Raw genomic sequence first — 23,018 nt, forward strand, 5'->3', positions numbered from 1 at the left:
ACTAATCTGCATTGGGCCAGCACAAATCAAATTTCACCAGCTGAGTAGAAAATGACTAGAGGATGCTGAAGTATACAGAAGTGTGGAGGCTGCCAGTGATTTACTGGGGGGCAGATAATTTGTGCTGCCAGGCCACTGGGTCATTATAAATGCAGAAATTGTGTCCAGGATCTAAGGACAAAGAAGCTGGAACTGAGAAGGCTGACCTGCTCTCCTGGCCTTTTTTTCTGTTGGGTCTTTACAATAGAATCAGTATAAAAGTAGAGGTGGTAGAAAGACTGTCACAATCTCCACAGTTTTTAGGAATGTGGTCTACTTAATAGCATATATTATCTGCAGTTTATCACTTGCAGGATGTTCCTCTTCAGTCTAAGTAGAGGACTATTAAAAATACTAGATTTCTGTTTCCCATTGGTTTCCTTCTCTGAATTGTGAGTACACCTCACATGTTTTCTTCAGCTGTGCTGTGTGAGGATTGAGTTTTATTTTGTGGAAAATGCTTGTCACTGAAATTTAGATGGTCCCTATTTGAACTAAAGTAAGGATAAACAACCGGGAATTTTGGCCTCAGAGAACTGGGAGGAATGCTTGTTATATTCTTGTGTTTCTCAAAGTTGTGTGTTCCTATTGATTTCCTAGCTAAAGGTAGACATTAGCAATTTCTTCCCTGATTCCTGTACCCCTGTTACTGCCAATCGTGAGGGTACATGAGCTTAAGTCATTCTGCTTACCCTCAAGTTATGTTTGGTAGGATGAGCGTTTCTCTTCAGTAAGATTTTTATCACCTGCCTTTGTCACCTTCAGCGGTGTAGCTGTGTGTTGGGCCGTGCTGTGAACTCACAGACACCCCAACCTAGCCCAGAAAAATGCTGTGTAGGGAGGGAGCAGCTCACATAGCAGAAATTCTTTATGCCATTACTGCCCAGAAGACCTTTCGTGTTGCTGAGCTGTAGGCTCACAGGTATGATTAAACCTGGCCATCCTCTGTTGCTGTACAACGGTGACGAAGGATAAATGCGTCGCTTCGTAGCAGCTTCCTTGCTGAAAGTCAGAAAAGATATATCACTTTTTTGAAGAGGAATTAATAGTTGGTTCTAAATCAGTTAACATTGCTTTATCATGACACTTCAAAATCTTAATTTGAAATACTTTTGTCATACCCTTTTGACTCTTTTTAATTGCCTGCAGCTTTTATCTGTTTTTAGACAGAAACAAGTGTATCTGTAGATGTGAAAACATGGATATTTCATTCTTTATGAGTGAACAAAGCAAAATGTTATTTAAATTGTATTTATTTAAAGATGGTCTAGGAAAGAGTTTTAAATGCATTGGCTTCTCTTTTCCTTTGGAATGTACTAGTACCCAGAATAGTCTTTTATAAGAAAAATGTATGGTTTTATCTGGGAAAATAAATGAAGATTCTTACATTTGCCTCGTGCCATTTGCTGGAGTGTTTTTCTGGAATGGTGGCATTTAAGATCAGGCATTGTGACCTCCTTACAATTAAATTGTAGGATTGAGGGGTTGGATGTCTTTTTTTTTTTTTTTTTTTTTTTTTTTTTACTGATATCTGTGTTAGCAGTTAGTCATTACCACTTTGTATTAGCAAAAGCAGGTTTAAAGCAGACTAAATTTGTCTTCCAGTTTTGGTGTCTTCCAGTGCCTTGTCTACTCATTTAACTAGTTCATTAACCACGGCACACATTCTTAAGACAGACCAGATGCATTTTTGTCTTTAAGTTGTGAGAGGGAAATCAAGGCTTGAAAGGTATTTTTCATAAATACACAAAAGACTTCTCTTTTTCATCTTGTGTGTTACATGAAAGCAAGTGCTGCAGAATTTAGGTGAGAATTACAGGTTATTTATTTGGTGAGATACTTTGCATGCCACCTTTTTTTGTGCTTCGACTCATACATGTTTATTTTAAACATGGTTATTGTTTCCGTGTTCTTTCCATTTTAAAGTTCCTCTTCATAAAAACACTCAACTACTCTACTAAGTGCCAAAGAACACAGGGGTCCCGGTGTCCAGGTCCTGTCTCGGGCCTGTCGCAGTGCTCCCTCTGGCGTGGCGCTGCCCTCTGCTCGTGCTGCCCTTTTGACTGACAGCAGGGCACGAAGCATCTGGTGTTTTTTTCTGAGTCACCCTCAAGTAGCAGTCCACCCATCTGCGAAGTCTTCGGTCCTGCCTCTGGACGTGATGCTCCTTTTGACCGTTTTACAGTGGCTGCTTCTCTTTTAAGTGGGTATTTCACATCATTTTCCTTTGCAACTAGTTAAGGAGTAAAGCTGCCTCTGGGCTCCAGTTTGGGGAGCTGGCGTCAGGAGGCTTGTACTGCTTTTTTGGATGGTATTCTTGCCTTGTCCTGCTTTCATGCCCATTTGTAGCATCTCCTGTGGTTTCTTCCCAGTGTCTTTTTTCTTTTTCTTTTTTTTTTTTAATTCTAGTTGTTTTTGGGAGAGACTGTACAGTCTCTACAAGGTATAGACAAACTTCTTAAACTTTTTCACTGTTCATAAGTATTTCTTCTTTCAGGTCCAGGTAGCCAGGGGAGTGGAATATGATGTGGCTGGCCTTTAGCTTACTGTATGTGACACCTGCTCTTAAGAGAAAAGTTGGGGTACTGCAGCCACACTCCGCATACCTAATACTTACATAGACCAAATCTATACTATAACCTTCCATGACACAAAAATATTGGCTGTAATTTCACTCTTTAAATTGATAATGATACTTTTTGATTCTCCAGATATGAGCTGGAATTCAAGAATGATTAACAGAGTTCTCTTTAAGTAAAACAGACTGTCACAGAAATGAGGAACAGCAGAAAACAATTTAACTTCAAAAATTTTAGGGTAGAAAGTGTAAACAATCATGCAATGCAGATGTAATTATTTAAAAAAAATAAATGTATGATTGTGATCAATGCAAGAAAAATAAAGACAATATATGTAGATTAAAAACTGAATCAATAGGTGAGATGTGAGAAATCTTTCTTCAGTTTAAAAACTCATTTTCAAAGACATTTTTATGGACCTGCAGATGACTTGATTGTGAACAAAAATTCCATGCAAGAGCTACTCACTAATCTCTTTGAGGTTTTATTTATGAAGGATTACTGTATACAAGGAAAATGAATCTATTGGTAATATGGATAATTTTATTCTGTAGAAAGCAGATGTGTTTACTGGTTGTGGTGAAGCTGTCTTTCTTACTGTGAACAGTACAGATTGCACTTTACTCTTCAGAAACTTCACAGTTCAGAAGTTTATATGGTGGTCTTACATTTATAAGTGAAGTGAACCTGCTGCTTAATCTTTTTGTGCTATTCAGTGTGCTAAAGCCTAATAAAGCCTAATAAAAGTTAATATTGAAAAATATTCAGTGTCAATGGAGTTGATAGGTTAGATATGATGATACTAGATGGGGAGAAGGATTTTCACTTTGGGGAATATATTATTTCAAAGAAGAAAGTGAATAAATACATCGCTCTCAGCTGCATGTATATTAGGCAAGCTTGCCTGTGTTGACAGGTGAAAAGAGTAAACAATTTTTTCAGTGGATATAAGAACTGAAGACTAAATTTTCAGAGGATGAGCACAACTTTATTTATTGTCTGCTTAGGTCCCAGAGCATTGCTTATGTGTCCTAGCTTAAAGTTTTGGTGAAAAATGTCTTCAATACTGCTCACGTTAGTTTCACTAATAAACTGACACAATTCCATATGTATTCCACTGTGGTTTTTAAAGTCACAAATAACTTTTTTTTTTTTCCCCTGGGCTTTATCTTCAGGCAAAACAGGGCCAACAGTCTCACAGAGTTATTTGTTTGTTCTTTTCAGCGATGTTTTGGCACTACCCATTTTCAAACAGGAAGATTCCAGCCTTCCCCAAGAAAATGAGACGAAACATCCACCCTTCCAGTATGTTATGTGTGCTGCAACATCTCCAGCAGTAAAATTATATGATGAAACTCTCACATACTTGAATCAAGGTTGGTATACATACGTTACAGGCGTAACAATAGTGAATGCAGCTTGTGGTGCAGGTCTAAAACTGGAATTGTATTTTGTGTTTTTGTACACTTGGGTACATCCAGAGTAAATGCATGTAAAAAGTGAGGTTGAGTACCTTGCTAGTTGTCTTGGTTTGTCCAATTGGCAGACCCATAGCTATAGTCTTGTCATTACATTCCCTTTAGAGTCTGGGGGTTTTGGGTTTTTTTTTCTGCTCTGTGTGTCACCCCTCGCCCATCTCCCACCTCCCAGAGTAAAATCAAGCTGACAGCTTTTAGGAGACAAACTTCAAGTAGTAATAGCTTAAAATACAAGACTAATTTTGCATTCCTCTTTGAACTTTTGATGATTGATAGTAGCAAGTATAATTGCATAATATTTGCATCAGCTACACACAAACACCCCTTAAAAGTCATAATACATGTTAAAATGTCAGTCCCTAAACAAAAAGTGTTGCACAACAGAGGCCACTGTAATCGCTCTCAAATTAGCTATACATTTCTGCCCCAAACAGTGTTATGTTTGAAATGTAAACACAAGTGCAGCTACCTTTGTTGTACCTTTAGAGTTTCTCTGTGCTTCACTATTGTCTGCCTGCATTAATCAGAAAGTATCTAGATAAATACTGCTCGTAAGTCTTGCTGTTTTTTCCTCGTAGCCTGTGGTTGATTTGCATGATAATTTGGGTTTCCTTCTACAGAGAGCAGAGACTGCTGGGTAAAAAAATCTGAATATAGTCATTGCCATGTGATAAAACCTCCCTCACCACGAGAGATGATACTGGTGTTCTAAGTTTAGTCAGCTAGCATTCTGAGCTCAAATAAAACCATTTGTCATTTGTTCGGGACTGTCCCCTTCCCTTGCTCTAACACTCTAGGATCACTGTTCCTAGATTTAGTTTTGCTTTTTCTTTTCCTTATGGACTTTGACTCAAAATCTCTCAATAAATGGCACTGTAATTAAAGACAACAGTCCCACAGCATGACTTGTATGAAAAATGAAAACAATTTAAAAATATTTTTTACCACTACTTTTCCATATCCTACCATGTTTTGGTACAACTAATATTCTTGGCTAATGTGCCTCTCTGAGCAGTGTACTGCGTCAGTGTGCAGTGACAAGGACACAGGTTAAAGTATGTACTGGTGAATTTTCCTTGGTCTGTGTGAGCTATGTAACTTGACGATTTACTAGTTTATAGAACTCATATATTTTACATGTGTGTTTTCTTGATAGGCTATCCTTTTTGCTCAAGTTTAAGTGCTTCTAGTAGTATGAACTGCTAGTGATGCATTTCATACCTGGTAGTGTTTAACTGTGTACTGGGGCCCTAAAGTCTGTGAGAGCAGATTATGTCTAATTTGATACTGACATCATGTCAAAGCATCATTTTCAGCTTTCCATGTGAATAAATGCTTCATCTTGCAGTATCCAGTCTGTCCAAGTATGCTTTAAACATTACTTGACTCCTCTACTAATGAGAATAGTGAAAGTTCTTTAGGTGATTCTTAGTCTCTTAAAAACATGTGATTGCATAGTTCAGCCATTTGCTTAGTGAGGTTTACTTGTATTTTTAACCCCTTTTTGTACCCTGAGTGCTCTCTTCAGGAGAAAATGGAACAATTGCAGCAGTATGCTGGACCAGCAAGATGTTGTGCACTGTTTAAAAAAACTCTGAATTTTTATAAACTTTAAGCTCTGTAGAAATATACTTTGTTTTCTTCAGTGCCAGGATCCCACCTTCCTGACCAAACATGAAGCTTAAAGTTCAGCTCAGTGTGTTGGGGAAGCAGCAAGCTGAAAAAAGAAAGTGCTTGCTATGAGAAGAGCTTGGCTTTTAAGTGACAGTGTCTGAAATGACTGTAAATGTTTCATCTACCCTTGAAAATCTCTTCATAAAGATTCTTTTGCAAAGAGCTTGTGCTAGTTTTCAGAGTCTTGGGTAACTTCATTGAAGTCAAAAAATGAAGGCATTGATCCTTTTTCTAAATAAATATGGGGGGGGAAAACCCCAGTTGTCCAGCATCCCTTCAGTGCCAATACCTCAGACAGAAAGACAGTACATTTGCTGTCTACGTTAAGACTTTTTCCTAAAAATTGTTCTCTTAGCTGTTAGTGTGTGTGTATGTATGTATACATGTTAAAAAAAAACAAACTTGGGATTGTGTAGAGAGATGACATCTTTCATACTGAAGCCAGCTTGAAGTAAGGATCAGTTTGCAATACTTGTTGTACTGATACATATGTTTATGTAATGAATTGGATGAACTCCTCTAGCAAAAGAGTAATTTTAATCCTCGTCACTTCGGTTACCTTGTTTCTAGTTTGGCCCCATTATCAGGCAGTGTCTCACCTTTAAATAATTTTCAAGAGGATTGTGAATAGTGAGTACCATAGAGAGTGAATACCTTCTTTAATTTCGTCAGCAGTTGCCTTAGTTTACTGAATCAGGAGTACTAGAATACTAGAAACAGCAGGAACATTTGCCCCGTCTGTTAAGCTATGGTGACATTTCTTAAGGCAACACTTAAGCAATCCCTGGCTTTACCCTCTGTCAGTGTTTTAGTTGGAATAGCTAAGAGTGTTGTTCAGAGTTTAGGAACTACAGGCTTCCTCGGAATGTGATGGAGAAACTAATTCTAGGAACCATTTCCAGGCACTTGAATGACAAGAGTCATCGGGAGTAGTCAGCATGGATTCACCAAGGGGAAGTCATGCTTGACCAACTTGATAAACTTCTCTGATGAAATGGCTGGCTTGATGGACAAGGGGAGGGCAGTGGGTGTTGTTTATAAGCCATTGTCTTCAGCAAGGCTTTTGCTGTTTTCTCCCATAAGGTGCTTGTAGAGAAGCTAATGACGTCTGGGCTGGATAAGCATCCTTGGAGGTACTCAGAAGCAGTCAGGCTTGGTCCTGGGCAGCTGACTCTAGGTGGCCCTGCTGGAGCAGGGATGTAGGACAAGATGACCTCCAGAAGTCCCTTCCAAACATTACTATTCTGTGATTTTTGTGAAAGAGGGTACTACAGTTTCAGTGTTAAGCTGTGGGCAGTTAAAGGTTCCTAGCACCTTATGTCACCTTGCTCCTGTGGCTACACTCCAGGAAAAAGCAGAGAAAGCAGCATATATATGTCTCATACAGAAATGACTAAGATCAGTGCTGTGGTGCTTTTCACACTTTCAGAGCAGTTACATGTCCAGAACAGAACATGTCTGTCCCTTTCTCTTGAAAACTTCCCATGCTATTGTTGCATTTTTGAATTGGGTATTCCTTGATTTTTAACTTCATCAAATCTTTCGTCTTAATATTATTTTGTACCTATAAAAGGTTAGCAACACTTGCTGAGCAAGCAAGCAGACATTACCATCCCTCCTCCAAAAAATGATGCGAGAGAAAGGAGAAATACTTGCAAAAGTTTTATTAATAGTGCTAGATTTTAAAAATGTTGTCTATAAATGTAGATGGGCTTACATATGTTGTATCTGTGTGAGTAAAGTAACATTGGTGCCTGAACAAATCTGACTTAACAGGAAAAACGTTGCCTCCTCTTAAATACAGGAGGAGAAATGATCCGTTGCTTTACTGAGCTGCACTAGGTTCATTTCATTTTTATATGGGTTTATGTCATCGATGATCTTACTAATGATCATAGATGCTGGTGGGGTAAAGTAAATCTGTACATCTGTAGAGTATATACATAAATGTGCTAATTGCATTACAGCAAAAAACTCCAAACGGCCCATAGTTGGAGGTAGCGTCAGCCTATGAAGCGGTGAAAGGGGCTGAAGAAGTCATTTGCTTTTTCACAGGGGTATGAGAGCTGACCTTTTACCTTGTAGGGCAAGTCAATAAATGTCTTTGAAATGTAGAATGCACTAGAACGTAAAGGTAGTTTGGAGGGTAGTGTAGAAGGTAATGAATATACTGCACTTGATCTTGGTGAACCTCTTGAAATCTGTTTTGTCCTGTATTTTAATTAGGGAAAGGTGATTTTGCAAATGAATATGTGCTGCTCACCTTGTGGGAAAAAAAAATAAAATCCCTGTAGTTCAAATAAATTACTTTGAGCTTTGTCTTTTTTAAAGCACAACAGTTCATCAAATTCACTGGAAAGATAGATTTGCTCGTACCTTTTTGAAATAACCAGTAACTGGCTCTGTTAAAGGCTTATTTCTGAAATCATGCAAAGCCTAAAAATCATACAAAGGCACAGGTACATGGGCAGAAGTAAACATGGGAGAGTGGTATGTATGTTGCATGAAGAGTATAAAAACTCTGCAGGAGTTTTATTTCAGAAGACCACTCTGTGGTTCTCAGTATGCTGCCTTTCATCAGCTTCAAAAATAAAGGAATTCAGCTTTGAAAAGTGTTTCTTCAGAAGAAAAATAGAGAAACAAGTACTTACACTTCATGTAAAATGAAATACTTAAACTTTGAAACTATCTGTAGTTTTAAAGGGACCAGGAAGTTTCATTTTGTTCCATTAATTCCTGTTCTATGAAGTGAATCTTGTTATAAAAATCAATTGAACAGAAGTTTCAGGTACTGGTATTCTTCTGTACTATGAACCAAAAACTAATTCTGGTGCCTTAAACACAAAATAGCTTTGTGCTTTGTGCTCTGACTTCTCTATTGATACATATTTTTTTTCTCTCTTTAAAGGTCAGTCCTACGAGATACGGATGCTAGATAATCGGAAAGCTGGAGACATACCAGAGATCAATGGGAAACTGGTGAAGGTGAATTGAAGTTCTCTAGATCATGTTACTAACAAACCTTGGCTGCTTGGGTATGGAAAGACTAGTTCTTAACCTTACCTGGTCACAGAGGGAAGTGGACCAGCTACTCTGACCAGTAAAGAAAATGGGCACAGTGGAACCTAATGCATAGTTTTATTTCAGGTTTACTGGAAACTAGAAGAATATACCTGTATGCATTTTCCCATTTATTAATGTGTTCATGTTACTTTAGACAACTAAAGGTGAGCTAATCACTTCATGTACCCTTTATGAGGTCTGCAGTCTGATCTGTTTTAAGATGAGATGGGTCTCCACTAAATGTGTCCATGTCTTTCTGCTGAGTGAAAGGAAGCTGTGATAACAGTGATGGCAAATTTAAGTATATAAAGTTAGTGAGAGAAATTCAATCTAGAGACTGTACATTTTATGGATTTTTTTTTTCCTTCCTGTCAGTAGGTGCTTGTTCAGAATGAGTGTGGACTGGTGATGTTTACAAATAAAGAAGTATGAATCCAAATACTCAGTGCATGGAGTACTTATATGTACTGAATACCAAGTTATTTTATGCAAAGCTTATGATCCTAGTTGCCTATAGATTTGTATGTATCCAGCGTCTTCTGAGCCATTTCATTGTCTATTTCAAGTGATTAGGAGATGGGGAAGGAAACTAGAGGATCATTTGGAAAGGAGTGGAGGTGCTATGAGCATGTTTCTTAGTAAGTGTTATGGAAGACGCATGGGGCCAACCTGTGTTTTTTGCAACGGTGGGGTATTAGAGATGGATGCATAGGGCAACAGATTTATCTAATTTTGCTGCTCACAGAGCAGTTTGTTCCAGAGCTGAGGTCTTTTTCCTAATTCCAGATTTATCTCCTTGTGCTTTAGCAGAAGGTACTGTGGATCTGAGATATTGTGTGAAGTGTAAGAATGAGGCAGACTGAAAAATTCCCAATTCATGGTACAGATTATGAAAAGAACTGATAAAGGAGAGAGGTTTGGATTTTTCTTGTAAGCATCTAATGATTTTACCAAATTTGCTGAAAAATCTTATTCAGGTATTGGGAAAGAAGGGAAGAACTTCAGTTAAAGTCACTTTGGAAGTGGTACTGGTAAATACACCAGAACAGTGTGCCTGTGTGAGGCAGAGTCTGCCTGTCAACTTTGTGAACTTTGGCTGTTTCTATAGTCCTGTGCCTTGTTCTTGCTTTTCTGTGGGATGCTTGTTCAGAGATAATTTCAAGAAGTGTTAAGCACAAGTGTAAAACTGGAATTTGTGAATTCTGTTATTTAACCTTTTACAACCTGGCATGTTGACTTGCTGTAATAAGCATATTGACTGTTTGCCCCCTTAGCTGTTATTGCCATGTAGTCTTGCGGTATCATTCTGCTGTAATTTTAGAGGTTTGTGTATTGGTGATGAGCCATTTGGTAGGCAGAATAGGACAAAGCAGTGCAAAAGTTTAAAAAAAGGAAATTTTGTCATAGCAAGGTATTGTAATGCTGCATCGACAGACTTCCCATTTTGAACGTTTAAATGCTAAAATCCCAGTACTTTGTTAACAAAGAAGGCATTTCATGTTGGTGAAGGTGGCTGCAGATGTTTCCAAGTTCCAAACTTGCCAGTTTGCAGTGAAAAAGGAGCGGTGTGTTTGTGCACGCACATGTGCGTGTACGTTTTCTGTTATTTTTGAAATAAAACCAAAGAAATGCAATGTATCTTTAAGAGACACTTCATTAACAAGTTCTTGGGTTTTTTGGACGCTTACCTGCTGTTAATACAAATAAGACTGTAGACTAATGGAAAAAAAAAAACCAAATTTGTCTACGTTTTGTTTGTTCAGTAGCAGTTGATGTGTACAGTATTCCCGCCCTTTGGATGTGCATTCATGCAGCAGAATATGCCTAAGTGCACAGTGTACCAGCACTGTCCACGAAAGTATGTGTTGTTGGACAATTGCTTCTAGCTGAGTAACGTTATGGTATTTTTATGATTATATGTCGTGGTATTTTTAGATTAATATTTCAGCTAGAATAGTTAGAAAAGTTTGAAAGTTGTTTATTACAGATTTGTTGTAACTATATACTTAAAAATTCTAGGAAGGGCATTTTCTGTTAGTTTCTTAAAACTTTCTACAAAAATCCACAGAATTACCAGTGAAATAAATGGTCAAACTATATTCACTGCTTTTCAGAATAAATGAAGTCTTTTGTGTTTGTTTTCTGAAGTAAGTTGGTGTTGCCGACACAGTGTCGGTACTGTGCTGTCAGTGTTGCTCAGTTCACTGCATCTAATTAATAGTGACCTTTAGAATATGCAACCAGATGTAATTCTCATTTGCATTTTTACCACATTTTTTAGTATCTCCTGTTGCTCAGTTGTATTTCTGTGTTCTGGAATATTTTGGCATAGTGATGGTTGCCAGATTTTTTGCTGTAAGTACATATTTATCAGCACTGTGGCTATTTTGGAATGTTTTAGTGTTTTATCTTCAGGCTGTTTCTAAACATACAGTAACTTTGTGGCTCATGAGATGATCGTTTTCTTCTTTGTCAGAGTATTATAAGAGTTGTGTTCCATGACAGAAGGTTGCAATATACAGAGCACCAGCAGCTAGAAGGTTGGAAGTGGAACCGCCCTGGGGACCGACTTCTCGACTTAGGTATAATTGTTTCTATTTGTTGCCACTGTACGAAATTCAATTTCCAAATTTAAATTGATCATGATCACGTTTACGCTTGGGCTGGTGAAAAAACACATTAGTTTTCTGTATGCTGCTTTGTCACAGGGTGTGTTTTGAATATAAATGTTCTTACCACTTTAATATTCCTTTAAAAACTTTTAAGTGCTACTAGAAGTAAGATAGCCACTCTGCAACCTTACACATTACTGATCTTTCTAATTTGGATTAGTAAATGAAACAGTAATCGGGAGAATACAGGCAAAAGTGACTTTCTTTAGTAAACTGTGGAAATGGCACCAATGTGGCTTCTGTGTTTTGTGTAACTTGGTCATTTTTGGTGCACAGGCTGTGTGTGGGTGGTGGGGGAGGAAGGGAATCAAAAACCACTCTCAAACTCTGAGCACTTTTAATGTTGAGTCTACTAAGATTCTTCAGATGAGTCCTAGAGAAACTTTCTGGGCTTGTGGTCAAGCCGCCGAAGCCCACATTTTTCCATCTTACCTGTGTTTGCTGATGGTAACCTTATATTAAAATTTATTTGTAGTGTTTTCTTGGCATCTGATTATTTTGAAATATCTACTACTTATTTTAATAGATATTCCAATGTCTGTTGGAGTCATTGATATCAAGACAAATCCAAGCCAGCTCAATGCAGTTGAATTTTTGTGGGATCCAACAAAATGTACATCTGCTTTTATTCAGGTTTGAAACTTTACTTGACTGGATGTCTGTGTTTGGTGCATTTCAGGTCACAAACAGTAGTATGTTTGCTTCTCTGTTTGTTATTTGTGGGATAGCCTTTAAATACGAGCTCTGTAAAAAAGCACAGGTTCATAGTTCTAGCAGTGTCCCTAGTTAGGTTTTTCAACTTGATTAGGGTTTCTAAAAGCTTAAAAACAAATTAAATAAAAGGTTTTCAAAAAGCTCTTTGAAGAAAGCTGTCATGGTTAAAATACTTAGTTATACAGAGTATTGGAATCAATTTGTATCCTTCTAAATAACTGTCAATACTGCTTCTTTTTTTTTTTTTTTTTTTTGAGGCTTACTGTCCTAGTGGCGAGCTTAAGCAAGGATTAGTGTAAGGGTACAAAGTGAAAAATAATGTGATGCAAAGAGACTTTGAAATCAGACATTCCAAGATGTTTCTTACTGTGTCGAGAGGCTTCCTTGTAGTACGATTTTGATATTCAGGGTAATTGAACATGCTTTCTTAGGAAATTATTTAGGTAGAATGTTCAGGTTTGCATTGGAATTTTTAGCTTTTCTCTCAGATCTGTTTGTATTACAAAAAGGTATACATATAAAGTTAGAGATAGCAGTGTTTCTTACTGTGGTTGCCAAAATAGGTTAAATTCCATATTGTCACTAAATTGACTCTGATCCAGTACAATCAAAGACGTTTTTTTCTAGAAAGAACTATGTAATTACTAAAATGTAGTCTCCTTGAAGAAGTGTGTGATAAACTATTCATTATTTTTGTTTATGCCCTTTAGAAGAAGTGGTAACAGACTGACTGAAAATTAAACTGGTTCTTGTTATGCAAGTGTAGTTTACTTATTCTAAAGTCTGTAGAACACAGTGTAGCGGCACTGATTGGATACTTAAAGCTTCAGTTTCGAGTCTGTGTTTCTCTATTCTTGATAGCCATAGGAAATAAAAAGATAGTATTGTAGTTATTGAGAGTGCAAAGTGTCCATGGTGCTTGGCTCACTTAAAATTTGATAAAGAAGCAAAAAAAATGTTGGGAGTATGGTCCGATGAGATTCATCATAACTCTGTTACACTGATTTTCCGCCCTTTGGTATCTTTTATGGGTATTTCTCGCCTATAAACCCAGTCTTCATTCTGATGTAGCACTTGAGGCAATTACATACTGATTAAAAAGTCTGCTGACTTCTATAAGAAATTTGCATATTTGAAAATACCCTGGTTTCACATGAGATTAAAAACTCTTCCAGTCAGTGACCTTCTGTAGCTTTGGTAATATTTATTACAAGTAACTGAAGTTTTTTCTAGCTATAATACATTGGACAGTAGTATTTTGAAAAAGTTATTGCTATATTCATGATAGATATAGTTGTTATCCACATACATTCTTCTTAAGACCCAGCAAGTTCTTATTTAATAAAAATCTGTAATGACTTCTGCCTTTTTGCAGAGATTTTGGTGACACACTTGCTTGTTTCCCCTCTTCCCTGTCAGTTCAAGTGTAGTGTTTTTGGCATCATTTGCATGTGGGCATGAAAAGGAACCAATTACTTGGGCAGCTTGGTCCTCGGGCTGGGTAATTTATTACTTGTCCTTAGAAAACCCACGATGCTGGTAACACAGTAAAACTCATGCTGAGAATGACATTGTAGACATTCTCTAGAATACTTCTGAGAGTCCTTTTTGTTTGGTGGTTGTTTTTTTTCCAGGTACATTGTATCAGCACTGAATTTACCCCTCGTAAACACGGAGGAGAGAAAGGAGTTCCTTTTAGGATTCAGGTTGACACTTTCAAACAGACTGAAAATGGAGAATATACAGATCATCTGCATTCAGCCAGTTGTCAAATCAAAGTTTTTAAGGTAACGGTAGAAAACAGATCCTTAAGTCTCTCGGAAGCTCTCATAAAGATGGGGGACATCTTTATATTACTGCTTGACTTCTGAGATTAGATTTCAATTATAAAACAATTTTCCACTTGCGTTCTTGTTCATGTAACTGTTCATTTTTAGCCAAAAGGAGCAGACAGGAAACAGAAAACAGACAGAGAAAAGATGGAAAAGCGAACTGCACATGAAAAAGAAAAGTATCAGCCTTCATATGACACCACAGTTCTTACAGAGGTAACAAAACAGAATTGCATCTGCTGACTGAGAAGAAAATACATAGATATGGCATATTACTTAGCTGCAGTCTTGAAAGGGTTGGGGAAGAATTAGTTTTACACAAAGATAAGCTTTTTATTTAAAATCATGTCCAGTGAACAGCAACATTAAATTTTAAGATTTTGTTTAGTAAACTGTCATTTAGGTACTCGATAGATGCTTGTATTAAAACACACTAAGATTGAACGCTATTTGACTGACTGTACTGAACCCTAGAGCAAGTGTTTTGGTACAGATCTAAAAACCTTGCAGCTGAAAAGCAAAAAAAAAAAAAAAAAAAGGAGGGGGGAATCTAGAGTTTAATTATCTGCCGAATTCGAGCTTCAAAGTCTGTTTTTTTGGAGATGACTGAATTTAAGGCCAGAGCCTCAGTAGGTTTTTGCATTTTCTTTTTATTTAAACATCAGTGAGTTCTATTCAGTTTTCTAAAGATTTCAGAAGTTTTAAAAAGGCTTTTAGATCTTTCCTCACTGTATAATGAAAAGAAATTGATCCAAATCTTTGGTGTTTGTCCAGATGAGGCTTGAGCCTATAATTGAAGATGCAGTTGAACATGAGCAGAAAAAGTCCAGCAAGCGGACTTTGCCAGCAGACTACGGTGATTCTCTGGCAAAGCGAGGCAGTGTAAGGGACTTCTGCTTACCTTTTCATTGTGCAAGATACCTTGTGCAGTGTTAGATATAGGAGAAACTTCCATTATATAAAGTAAAAATATTTTGATTGCTGTGTCTTAATTTTATTCACTTTTATGTATACCAATTTCTCTATGTTTGTTTTCAGCAAAGGAATCCTTCCTAAATCTAACACTTATACTGTTGCAGAGGGACTGTGTAACTTTTAAAAGTCGAGAGCTTTCCATTTATGCGACTTTACATGAAATAGCTTTTTGTATTCTTATATGTGTATAATTAGTGGAAGTAAGATCAGTGGAATTTAGTGTTTTGTTCCGTATTTGTACTTACATTCCATATAAGTTTCCATGTACCTCAGTATTTTTGAAACACCATGTAGTGTTGCAGATGATTGATCTTTAGTTACTGATTTTTCCTTTACCCATCTACATATTGTGCTCCAAGCAGGTTTAATGCAGTTAAGAAGAGTCAGCACATCTTCATGATGTGTGTCCACTACCCCTGTGTGTGCCCCCCAGACTGAATCTAACATATATCCATATCTTCCTGTCACGGGTTAGCATTTTAGGTTTCTTAAATGCTGTTTCTTAAGGTAAATATCATTGAGAACCTACACTTCTCATATGAGAAACAATCCTGCATCTTCCATTTGGCAAGTTTAAATATCAATTAATAATGTGACTGTGGTAGACAATTATTTGACTGTTCTTGAAACAGGCATATTGTGCTGACAGCTCTTTCTCGGCTGCACTGAGGCAATGACTGTCTGACTCTTGTCCCTCAGACATTATTAGGTTTTTATTTATGATCTGTGAAAGCGATGTATGAGGTTTAGATTATAAAATACTTCAGTGTATGCCTCTTGTGGTTTATAAGTTGTGTAACTAGGTGGGAGAGAACAAGCAATATTGAGTCAGACGGGTTCTTTGAAGGATATTTTTTTTTCCCCCCTGAAGCTATTGTAAACACTGAGCTGTCTGAATTTTACGTTCTGCTGTTCTTGGTTGTTGTTTTTTTTCTTTGTTTTAAGATGCACCTTTAGGATTCTTTGGCAGTGCAGACACTCTTATTTGTTCCAGGTGGCCCTGGTGGGGAGGTACAGACAGGAGAAAACAGGATTTTATCACTTGCAAAGCATGTCTGAAGCATCTTTTGAGCTGGTCCTTGGAGGGATTTCTAATTCTTCCCCACCCACCCCCCCCTTCCTGTTGCTTTAAGCATTTCTTTGAATGATTGTTGCTTATAGGAAGATTAATAGAAAAAGGTATTTTTAAAAGTTATGACAAATCCCTTTTCCAGAGTAGGACAAACTGTAGCCAAAATGATACCTGAAAGTTACCTAACCTCTTCTTAACAATCTCTTGAAATACTAAGCTTCTGTGAATGGGATCATTACCTTAGTTGTAGTGAAGAAAAACTGAGATAGGACAGGTAGTACTGAATATCTTTCCCAAAGCACACACAAGATAGTGTGTGTATGTTTATTTCTTCACTTCTTGCTTGGCACGAAGGGTGACCCACATTTTGAAATAACAGCTGTGTACAGCGCTCTAGTTCTCTTAATTGTGCAGCTGACTGTTTCTGTTCTGCATATACCCATAACAAAATGCTATCTTGGGATCATTTGGCCCGTTTGTTGAGACCATTTTGAATGTTATTCCTGTAGGATGAAATGCTTTCAGCCTTGCTAACTTGGTATCATCTGCAGATTTAACACATAACCTATTCCATCATGACAGTGACTTTTAGCATTAGCAAAATTAGTAGAAATCACCAAAGTCATAAAAAAAAATACCATGAAACACTTATTTTTGCTGTATTCGTAGTGAAGTCTTGGTAACCGCTATACACTCATTAAGTACCGTTTTGGACTGCCTAAGTTGATCTAGAAAAGGAATGTCTGTTCAACAGCTTAAGGCCAACTCCTCAGCCATTCTCTTCTGTCACCAGACAGGCCTATTCTAGTGGGCCTTGTAAATCTGGACAGGGGATGGTGCGTGTTTCTATTTAGAACAGTTTTGTCCTTGCAAATCTGTTCCCAAAGGTAGCCATCAGAAAGTTTGGCCATTATCAGGCTTACCTCCTGTGTGCAGATCAAAGGTACCGTATGTGCAGTGCAGTTGTCATAGAGGGGCTTGGACACAAAAACCGAAGACCTCCTTCACATCTAAGTATAAGAAGTGACACTGTTCTACATATTATGTCTTGATTTATGATGGATCTTGGGCTTTGTGTGTCCTGGGAACTGTAGCTCCATTACAGAAGGAAAACAGGATTGTTTGAAGTGTATTTTTTCTTGATGAAGTCAAGAGTGCTGGCTGTTACTTAACCAGTGCTGCTTCCTAGATGCTCAGAAATAGTTTTCTGTTATCTTTCCTTGAATTCCAGAAATATAGGTTGATCAAATCTATAGTTTGCTTCCTTTTTAAGGCTGGGTATTGTTATCTTCCTCCTACACCTAACCTGTTGTACAGGCTGTCTTTTTTTGTTCCTTGCTTTTTGCATCTCATTTTATATGTTGGCTTTTTTATTTTGTCCCTCCAAGATTCTGCTGTTGTATTTGCTGGATATTTCTGATTTGGTTTCTTTTTTTTCTTCCTGTATGAGTTCTTCCAGCTCAGCCACAATCTGATTTAGATGAATCGGTTGCTTACTGTGCTTCCTTCAGGAAACACTGAGCCTAGTATCTTCTCTTTCCAGTGTAATTTGTATGTGATTCTAACACAGTACATATTCCTTCTCATTCGTTTTCTTAAGAATGCCATCTTGATACGCTTTTCCAGTGCTCTTTTTCATTCACCTGGTGTTTCAAAATTCAATGCATCCACTGCAATTTCTGCAGTATTTATCTTGGTATTTTCCAGATAGAAAGACACTGTTATATGTCCCAGGCTAGACTATAGAAGGCTACAGTTTGATTAAGCTTAGTCAAATGGTATTTTTTTGCAGATAGAGCTGATGATAGGGCACATGGAAGACAGAAGACTTGCAGGTATAGATCCTGAAATAAATTGGAACATTAAGTTCTGGACATGAAAGATTGGTGCAGAAGTTAAATACTTCCTCACGTGACTTAAATTTAGAATATAAAACCTTCTGGAAACTGTATGAGTCAGAAAGTGGAGTCGGAACAAAACTAATTTAGCAACATAAGCATATAGTATTTCTTCGATTTGTTTCTCCTTACATCTGTATTTCATATAGCAATTATCAGTGCAGTAGCATACAGAGTATGTCACACGGGTGACTTCACAGATGTAGTTTTGGGAATGACTTCTTTACTTCTGTATTCGTAACAAATTAAGTCTCTATGTGCAGAAGGTTTTCCACTTTTGCCAAAAACAGCTGTGGGTGTTTGAGGCAAGAACCCTGCATTTTACAGGTTCATTGAAAAAGCTGTATGCTGTTTATAATAAAACTGCTGCTTTGATCGCTAAAGATGATACTGTGTGCCCAAGTAGTAAGTCTGATTTGGAGTACAAATTAGACTTAATATATTTTGTTTTCATGTTTACTTGGTATTTCAATGTAGTATGGAATTATTTGCAAAGTTCAGTTTTACTCTCTTGTAAAGCAAGAATTTGGGCAGATTCAGGTAGATTGGAAGTAGGAAGGGAGATGACATTAAATGGTGGCCTAGAATAACTTGAGATTTTGCAGTTCTTCAGAAGTTAAGAACATTGTAAGCTTAAATGCTGCATATCCTGAATCTGAAAAGTCATATTTAGAAAGATTTCCTATCTTCCTTTTTAACTTAATAAAACCATTGGTAAACAGTTCTTAACTTCATTCATGGCCTATACAAAAGGATGTTAAAGATCTGAAACCAGAATAGTTTTCTCCTTCTCAAGAATTAATCAGTGTTTGGAAATCAGACATGATTTCCAGAGTGCAGTTGTATCAGTATACTAGTAATGCAAGGCAGTTAGTCTTGAGACCTCAAAGCCCAACATATTTAGAAATTCACCAGGATATATTTGTTGTTCATTACAGGTAAACATACAGTGCCGGTCTTTCCTGTTCTGTGATTGCTTTTTACAGAGTTGGATGCTTCCTTGTGACAGGGTGATGTTTTTCTCTTAAGTTTATGTTTAGTGGCCAGGGACTTCTGTATTAGTATCATTAGCTAGCTGAATGTCCTTTGGTTAACTCAATTTTGGGCTTAAGAATGTAAGAAATACCCTGATTGATGAGATCACGATTCTGCGAAGTCTAGCGTTCCGTCCCAGGCAGTGGTGATTGCAGATGCTGTTTCAGGCCCATGCCACTTTGTGTGATCCATTCCCCTGGTAACCCCCTCGGTGTCCAGAATCATCATGCAGGCTGTTAGAAAGCACATCCCTGCTTAGTCTTTTTCATGTTAATGGAGTTGATGCCCAGGCACTTGTCTAATCCTGTTTCTGAATCTGATGTTTTTGGGAAGTGTGGGTCAGTTACGCATGTGAATGATTTTGAAAGCATAAGCAGCTCGGGTTAATTGCTCAAAGATGCTTGAATATGTGCTGTTACCTTTTTTTTTCCCCTACATGCTAGGCTTTCTTGTTCCTTGAACCTTTCAGAATTAAGTATTGCAGTATCCAAATACTCATTTTTTCCTCCCAACCTGTAGGACAGAAGAAAGGAGAACTGAGACAATAGGCATGCTGCAGTAGTACTGTAATTACTACTGCTACTACTTTTTATGGTTTTTAACTAACTGATTCAATCTCAGTGGATAGTCTTAACATTTTTGCTGGAAGAGGAGACAAGGTAGGAAAGTCTGTTTATAGAAGAAAGGCTACTTGCTTCGGGTTGAGATTTTCTACACGTTTCAAATGTGCTTCTTTTTGTATTGGAACTCAAGAGTTTTGTTGTGAACTTCAGCTGAGTCTGAAGGACAGAAACATGAACTGCAGTACATGCCTTGGGAATGGCTCAAAAGCTGTTCTCTGACACCAGCGCGTTCTTCCCTGCTGCTGAATTTAAATCTGTGTGATGAACAGAATCTTGTCATGGAATAGTGGCTAAGGATGTACAGCTTGCATCTGTGTGTCCAGATCAACATCTTGCATTAAAATTCAGGGAGAGAATGTCAGAGTATTAAAGAAAATTAATTATGCATTCAAAATACTTCGGAAGAACAAAGTCAACGTTATTATGTTGAACTTTTATTTTAAAATTATGACTTTGGACCAATAATTAGAGAGTGAAGGCCTCCTTTAACTACCTGTTGTAATATAATATCTATGAGATTAACAATAAAATGAGCTCGAGAAGAGAGACAACAGATGGGAATATACAGAATAGCACTGTTTGTAGTCTAAAGGGTGGCTCTGACTATGATAATCAAAGCCAGCGTGTACACAGTGGCTAGCAAAAATACTGATTTGAATCAAATATCAGACAGATCAATGATTTTCCTGATTTCTAAGCTATTGGCGTGCAAGATGACTATTCTTAAATTGTCTACGTTCTGCTGCAGAACTTGGGCTCTTGCTCTGACAAGTGAAGACTGGAGTCCAGCACAGAAATAGTTAAATGTTTTACAGAAGATTGCAGCTGGTGTTGCACTTATTTACTGTTTCCCCCAGATAGTGAAAAGGTCTTTCAACACAAAGTTGTTGAAACATTTTCCATTAATATTATATTAGATCATACTTGTTCCCTTCCATCCCTCCTTCTCCCCCCTACAAGGCTATGATATAACTCTGGAAATTTCCTTACAGGGTATTTAGCTGGTGCATAAGTGTATCAGAAATCTGTTGTTTTAACAGGCATGGTCTTAGCTTACTTTGTCTTGGGAAACTCACTTGTTTTAATCTTGTCTGTTTGTCTTTGAACGTACAAAATCTCTTTATTCTTGGGTTTTTTTTTAATACTGAATTTGCAGTAGTATTGCAAACACTAAGAGTTAGTCTCATTTTCAAGGGCTCTATCACGATGCTTTAAAAAAATACCCAAAAAAGTGTGACCAAATTGGAAGCTGGCTCATCATACACTTGTGATGACTTAAATTTATGTATAAAAATTCCAGTTTACCAAGCAGTTTAGAGAAAGTAGTACATGTAAGCATCATTTTAGTCCTGCAGCAAATCAATAAAAATTTTCCAATTCACAAAACTTTTCAACTGAAAATTCCATTTGTATTTAATTGTTCTCAGCGCAGCTACATTACATTTATCCACAAGCTTCATAGTTTTACTTATTATTGCTGAAAACCTATTGTCAAGTTGTGATACCTGCAGTTTAAACAGCCCCTTCATCCCTTTTAGGATGGAAATAATTTTTTTCGGCAGATGGCTTGGGGTGGGTTGGTTGGTTGGTTTGTTCTAAACAGAGTAATCTGTACAGGTCTTCTGTCAGTTCCACCACAAATACCTTCATTTTGTTGACAGAAGACAGTATAAATAGGAATCTTCATGAAAGAACAAGATAAAACAGAACTGATTTTAACTTGGAGTATCTGCATGCAATGTGTGGGACGGAGGGAATCATTATTTGGAATTACAACTCAAAATTCTCTGTGGATAAAACCCTGGCTTTAAACAAAAGAAGTAAGCATTAGAGTAAAAAAAATGTATTGTCAAGAGAAACTTAAGTTCTAATTCTTTATCTTCAGTGTTCACCATGGCCTGATACTCCTACAACATTTGTAAACAACAGTCCTACTCCTGCTCCAACTTTCACCTCTGCTCAGCATAATACCTACAGTGTCCCAGACAGGTGGGTTCCTTTTCTGTACCCTAATTGAAGGTAACATTTTAAAATCAGGCTTATTCAAAAGTGTTGTCTGAGTAACAGAAACTGCTTTCTGGTTCTGCTTGGGGAGTGAGAGATTGTTTTGACCTATGTATTTAGCGTTTGACACTTGCATTACATGATTCAATTATAATGTGATTACTTCTGCTTCTTCAGTTTTGTACTATACATTGTTGAAAACTTCTTGTCCTTTGTCGTATAGCAAATACTTGACTTTTTTAACTGTTCTAATTTAGTCCTTGTCTATGGAAACTAGTTTTTTTCAGTAAGAACAGTCTTTGTGCCCCTCATATACAATTAATACAATTTGCAAGGAAACCCCTGACAATTATCTTTACAAGATTTTCAACAGAAATTGTATTGGTAAAAACATTCATTTTGTATTGAGGCCTTAATTAACCTACTGTGATCAAACTTGTGCGCTCAATGGATGATTTACAGTGGTATTGTCTCATCTATATGCTTTTGTTTTGTCTGCCTTGTATTTTACTACCTCTTCCTCGGTCACCTTTTAAGACAGTTATGTGGCCATATAACCTCCTGAGTGGTGGTAAAGCTGCTTCTGCAGTTGATAAAAGAGTACACGGAATAGGAACCAGATCACTTGCATATTGAAGTGTGATAATCTTGCGAGTTTAATTGAACTTTGCTCTACGCAGTGTTTAATTTGTCTTTCAACAGTGATATTTATTGTTTTGGGAATTCCAAGTTATTTTTCATCGATGTTTAAATATTTTGCTTAATAAAATTCTAGTAATGCTCTTTTCTTATCTGTAGCAATTCTTCCTCCCCAAATCATCAAGGAGATGGAACCTCTCAAGGGTCTGGAGATGTGAGTATTTGCTTTCTGGTATTGATTGTGTCTATATTTGTGTATTTGTGTCAGAACATCTGATTTATACATACCTTGGTATTAATAGGTACTGGGAAAGTGTTTAGCTAAGGGACATTTTTTTCAATGGTTTTGTCTTTGGTTTTGGCATTGTTTTTAATATCCAGTCATGTCCAATCTTGTTTCTTGCAGCAGCTTCATCCTTCAGCCACAATCCAGGAAACTCAGCAATGGTTGCTCAAGCATAGGTTCTCTACCTATACAAGGCTTTTTTCAAATTTCTCAGGTATCTGTAGTTTGCTTTTTTATTTAGAGTGTTGATGTCAGTGAGTAAGTTTTGTGTGGGAAAACAATTCTCTAAAACCAAAATTGCATTGATATTTATTGTAATTTACTAATTTGCTTCTTAAATGTCGAGTTTGCATCGTAAGGTGTTTTTTTCTACTTTGTTTGGTACAAATCCAGCCTAACAGCCAAAAGCGAAGCTAAATTCTTTTTTCTTGATGA

General features: G+C 37.2%; 1 protein-coding gene across 4 annotated transcripts in view; it reads left to right on the top strand.

Annotated features, from left to right (window-relative positions):
- UBP1 (upstream binding protein 1) overlaps window positions 1-23,018 on the top strand; it is a 37,875-nt gene that overhangs the window by 5,939 nt on the left and 8,918 nt on the right. The window contains exons 2-11 of one of the 4 annotated variants that reach the window (XM_037387184.1): window positions 3,843-3,994; window positions 8,679-8,755; window positions 11,310-11,415; window positions 12,032-12,138; window positions 13,854-14,006; window positions 14,157-14,267; window positions 14,826-14,933; window positions 21,540-21,643; window positions 22,457-22,511; window positions 22,707-22,797. In XM_037387184.1, coding sequence (XP_037243081.1) covers window positions 3,843-3,994; window positions 8,679-8,755; window positions 11,310-11,415; window positions 12,032-12,138; window positions 13,854-14,006; window positions 14,157-14,267; window positions 14,826-14,933; window positions 21,540-21,643; window positions 22,457-22,511; window positions 22,707-22,797 — 1,064 coding nt within the window. Of the gene's footprint in view, window positions 1-3,842; window positions 3,995-8,678; window positions 8,756-8,917; window positions 8,998-11,309; window positions 11,416-12,031; window positions 12,139-13,853; window positions 14,007-14,156; window positions 14,268-14,825; window positions 14,934-21,539; window positions 21,644-22,456; window positions 22,512-22,703; window positions 22,798-23,018 lie in introns of those variants that run through there. The other 3 variants (XM_037387183.1, XM_037387186.1, XM_037387185.1) reach the window with 3 other exon arrangements.

The sequence above is a fragment of the Falco rusticolus genome, chromosome 4 (genome assembly GCF_015220075.1).
Source record: "Falco rusticolus isolate bFalRus1 chromosome 4, bFalRus1.pri, whole genome shotgun sequence".
Lineage (NCBI taxonomy): Eukaryota > Metazoa > Chordata > Aves > Falconiformes > Falconidae > Falco > Falco rusticolus.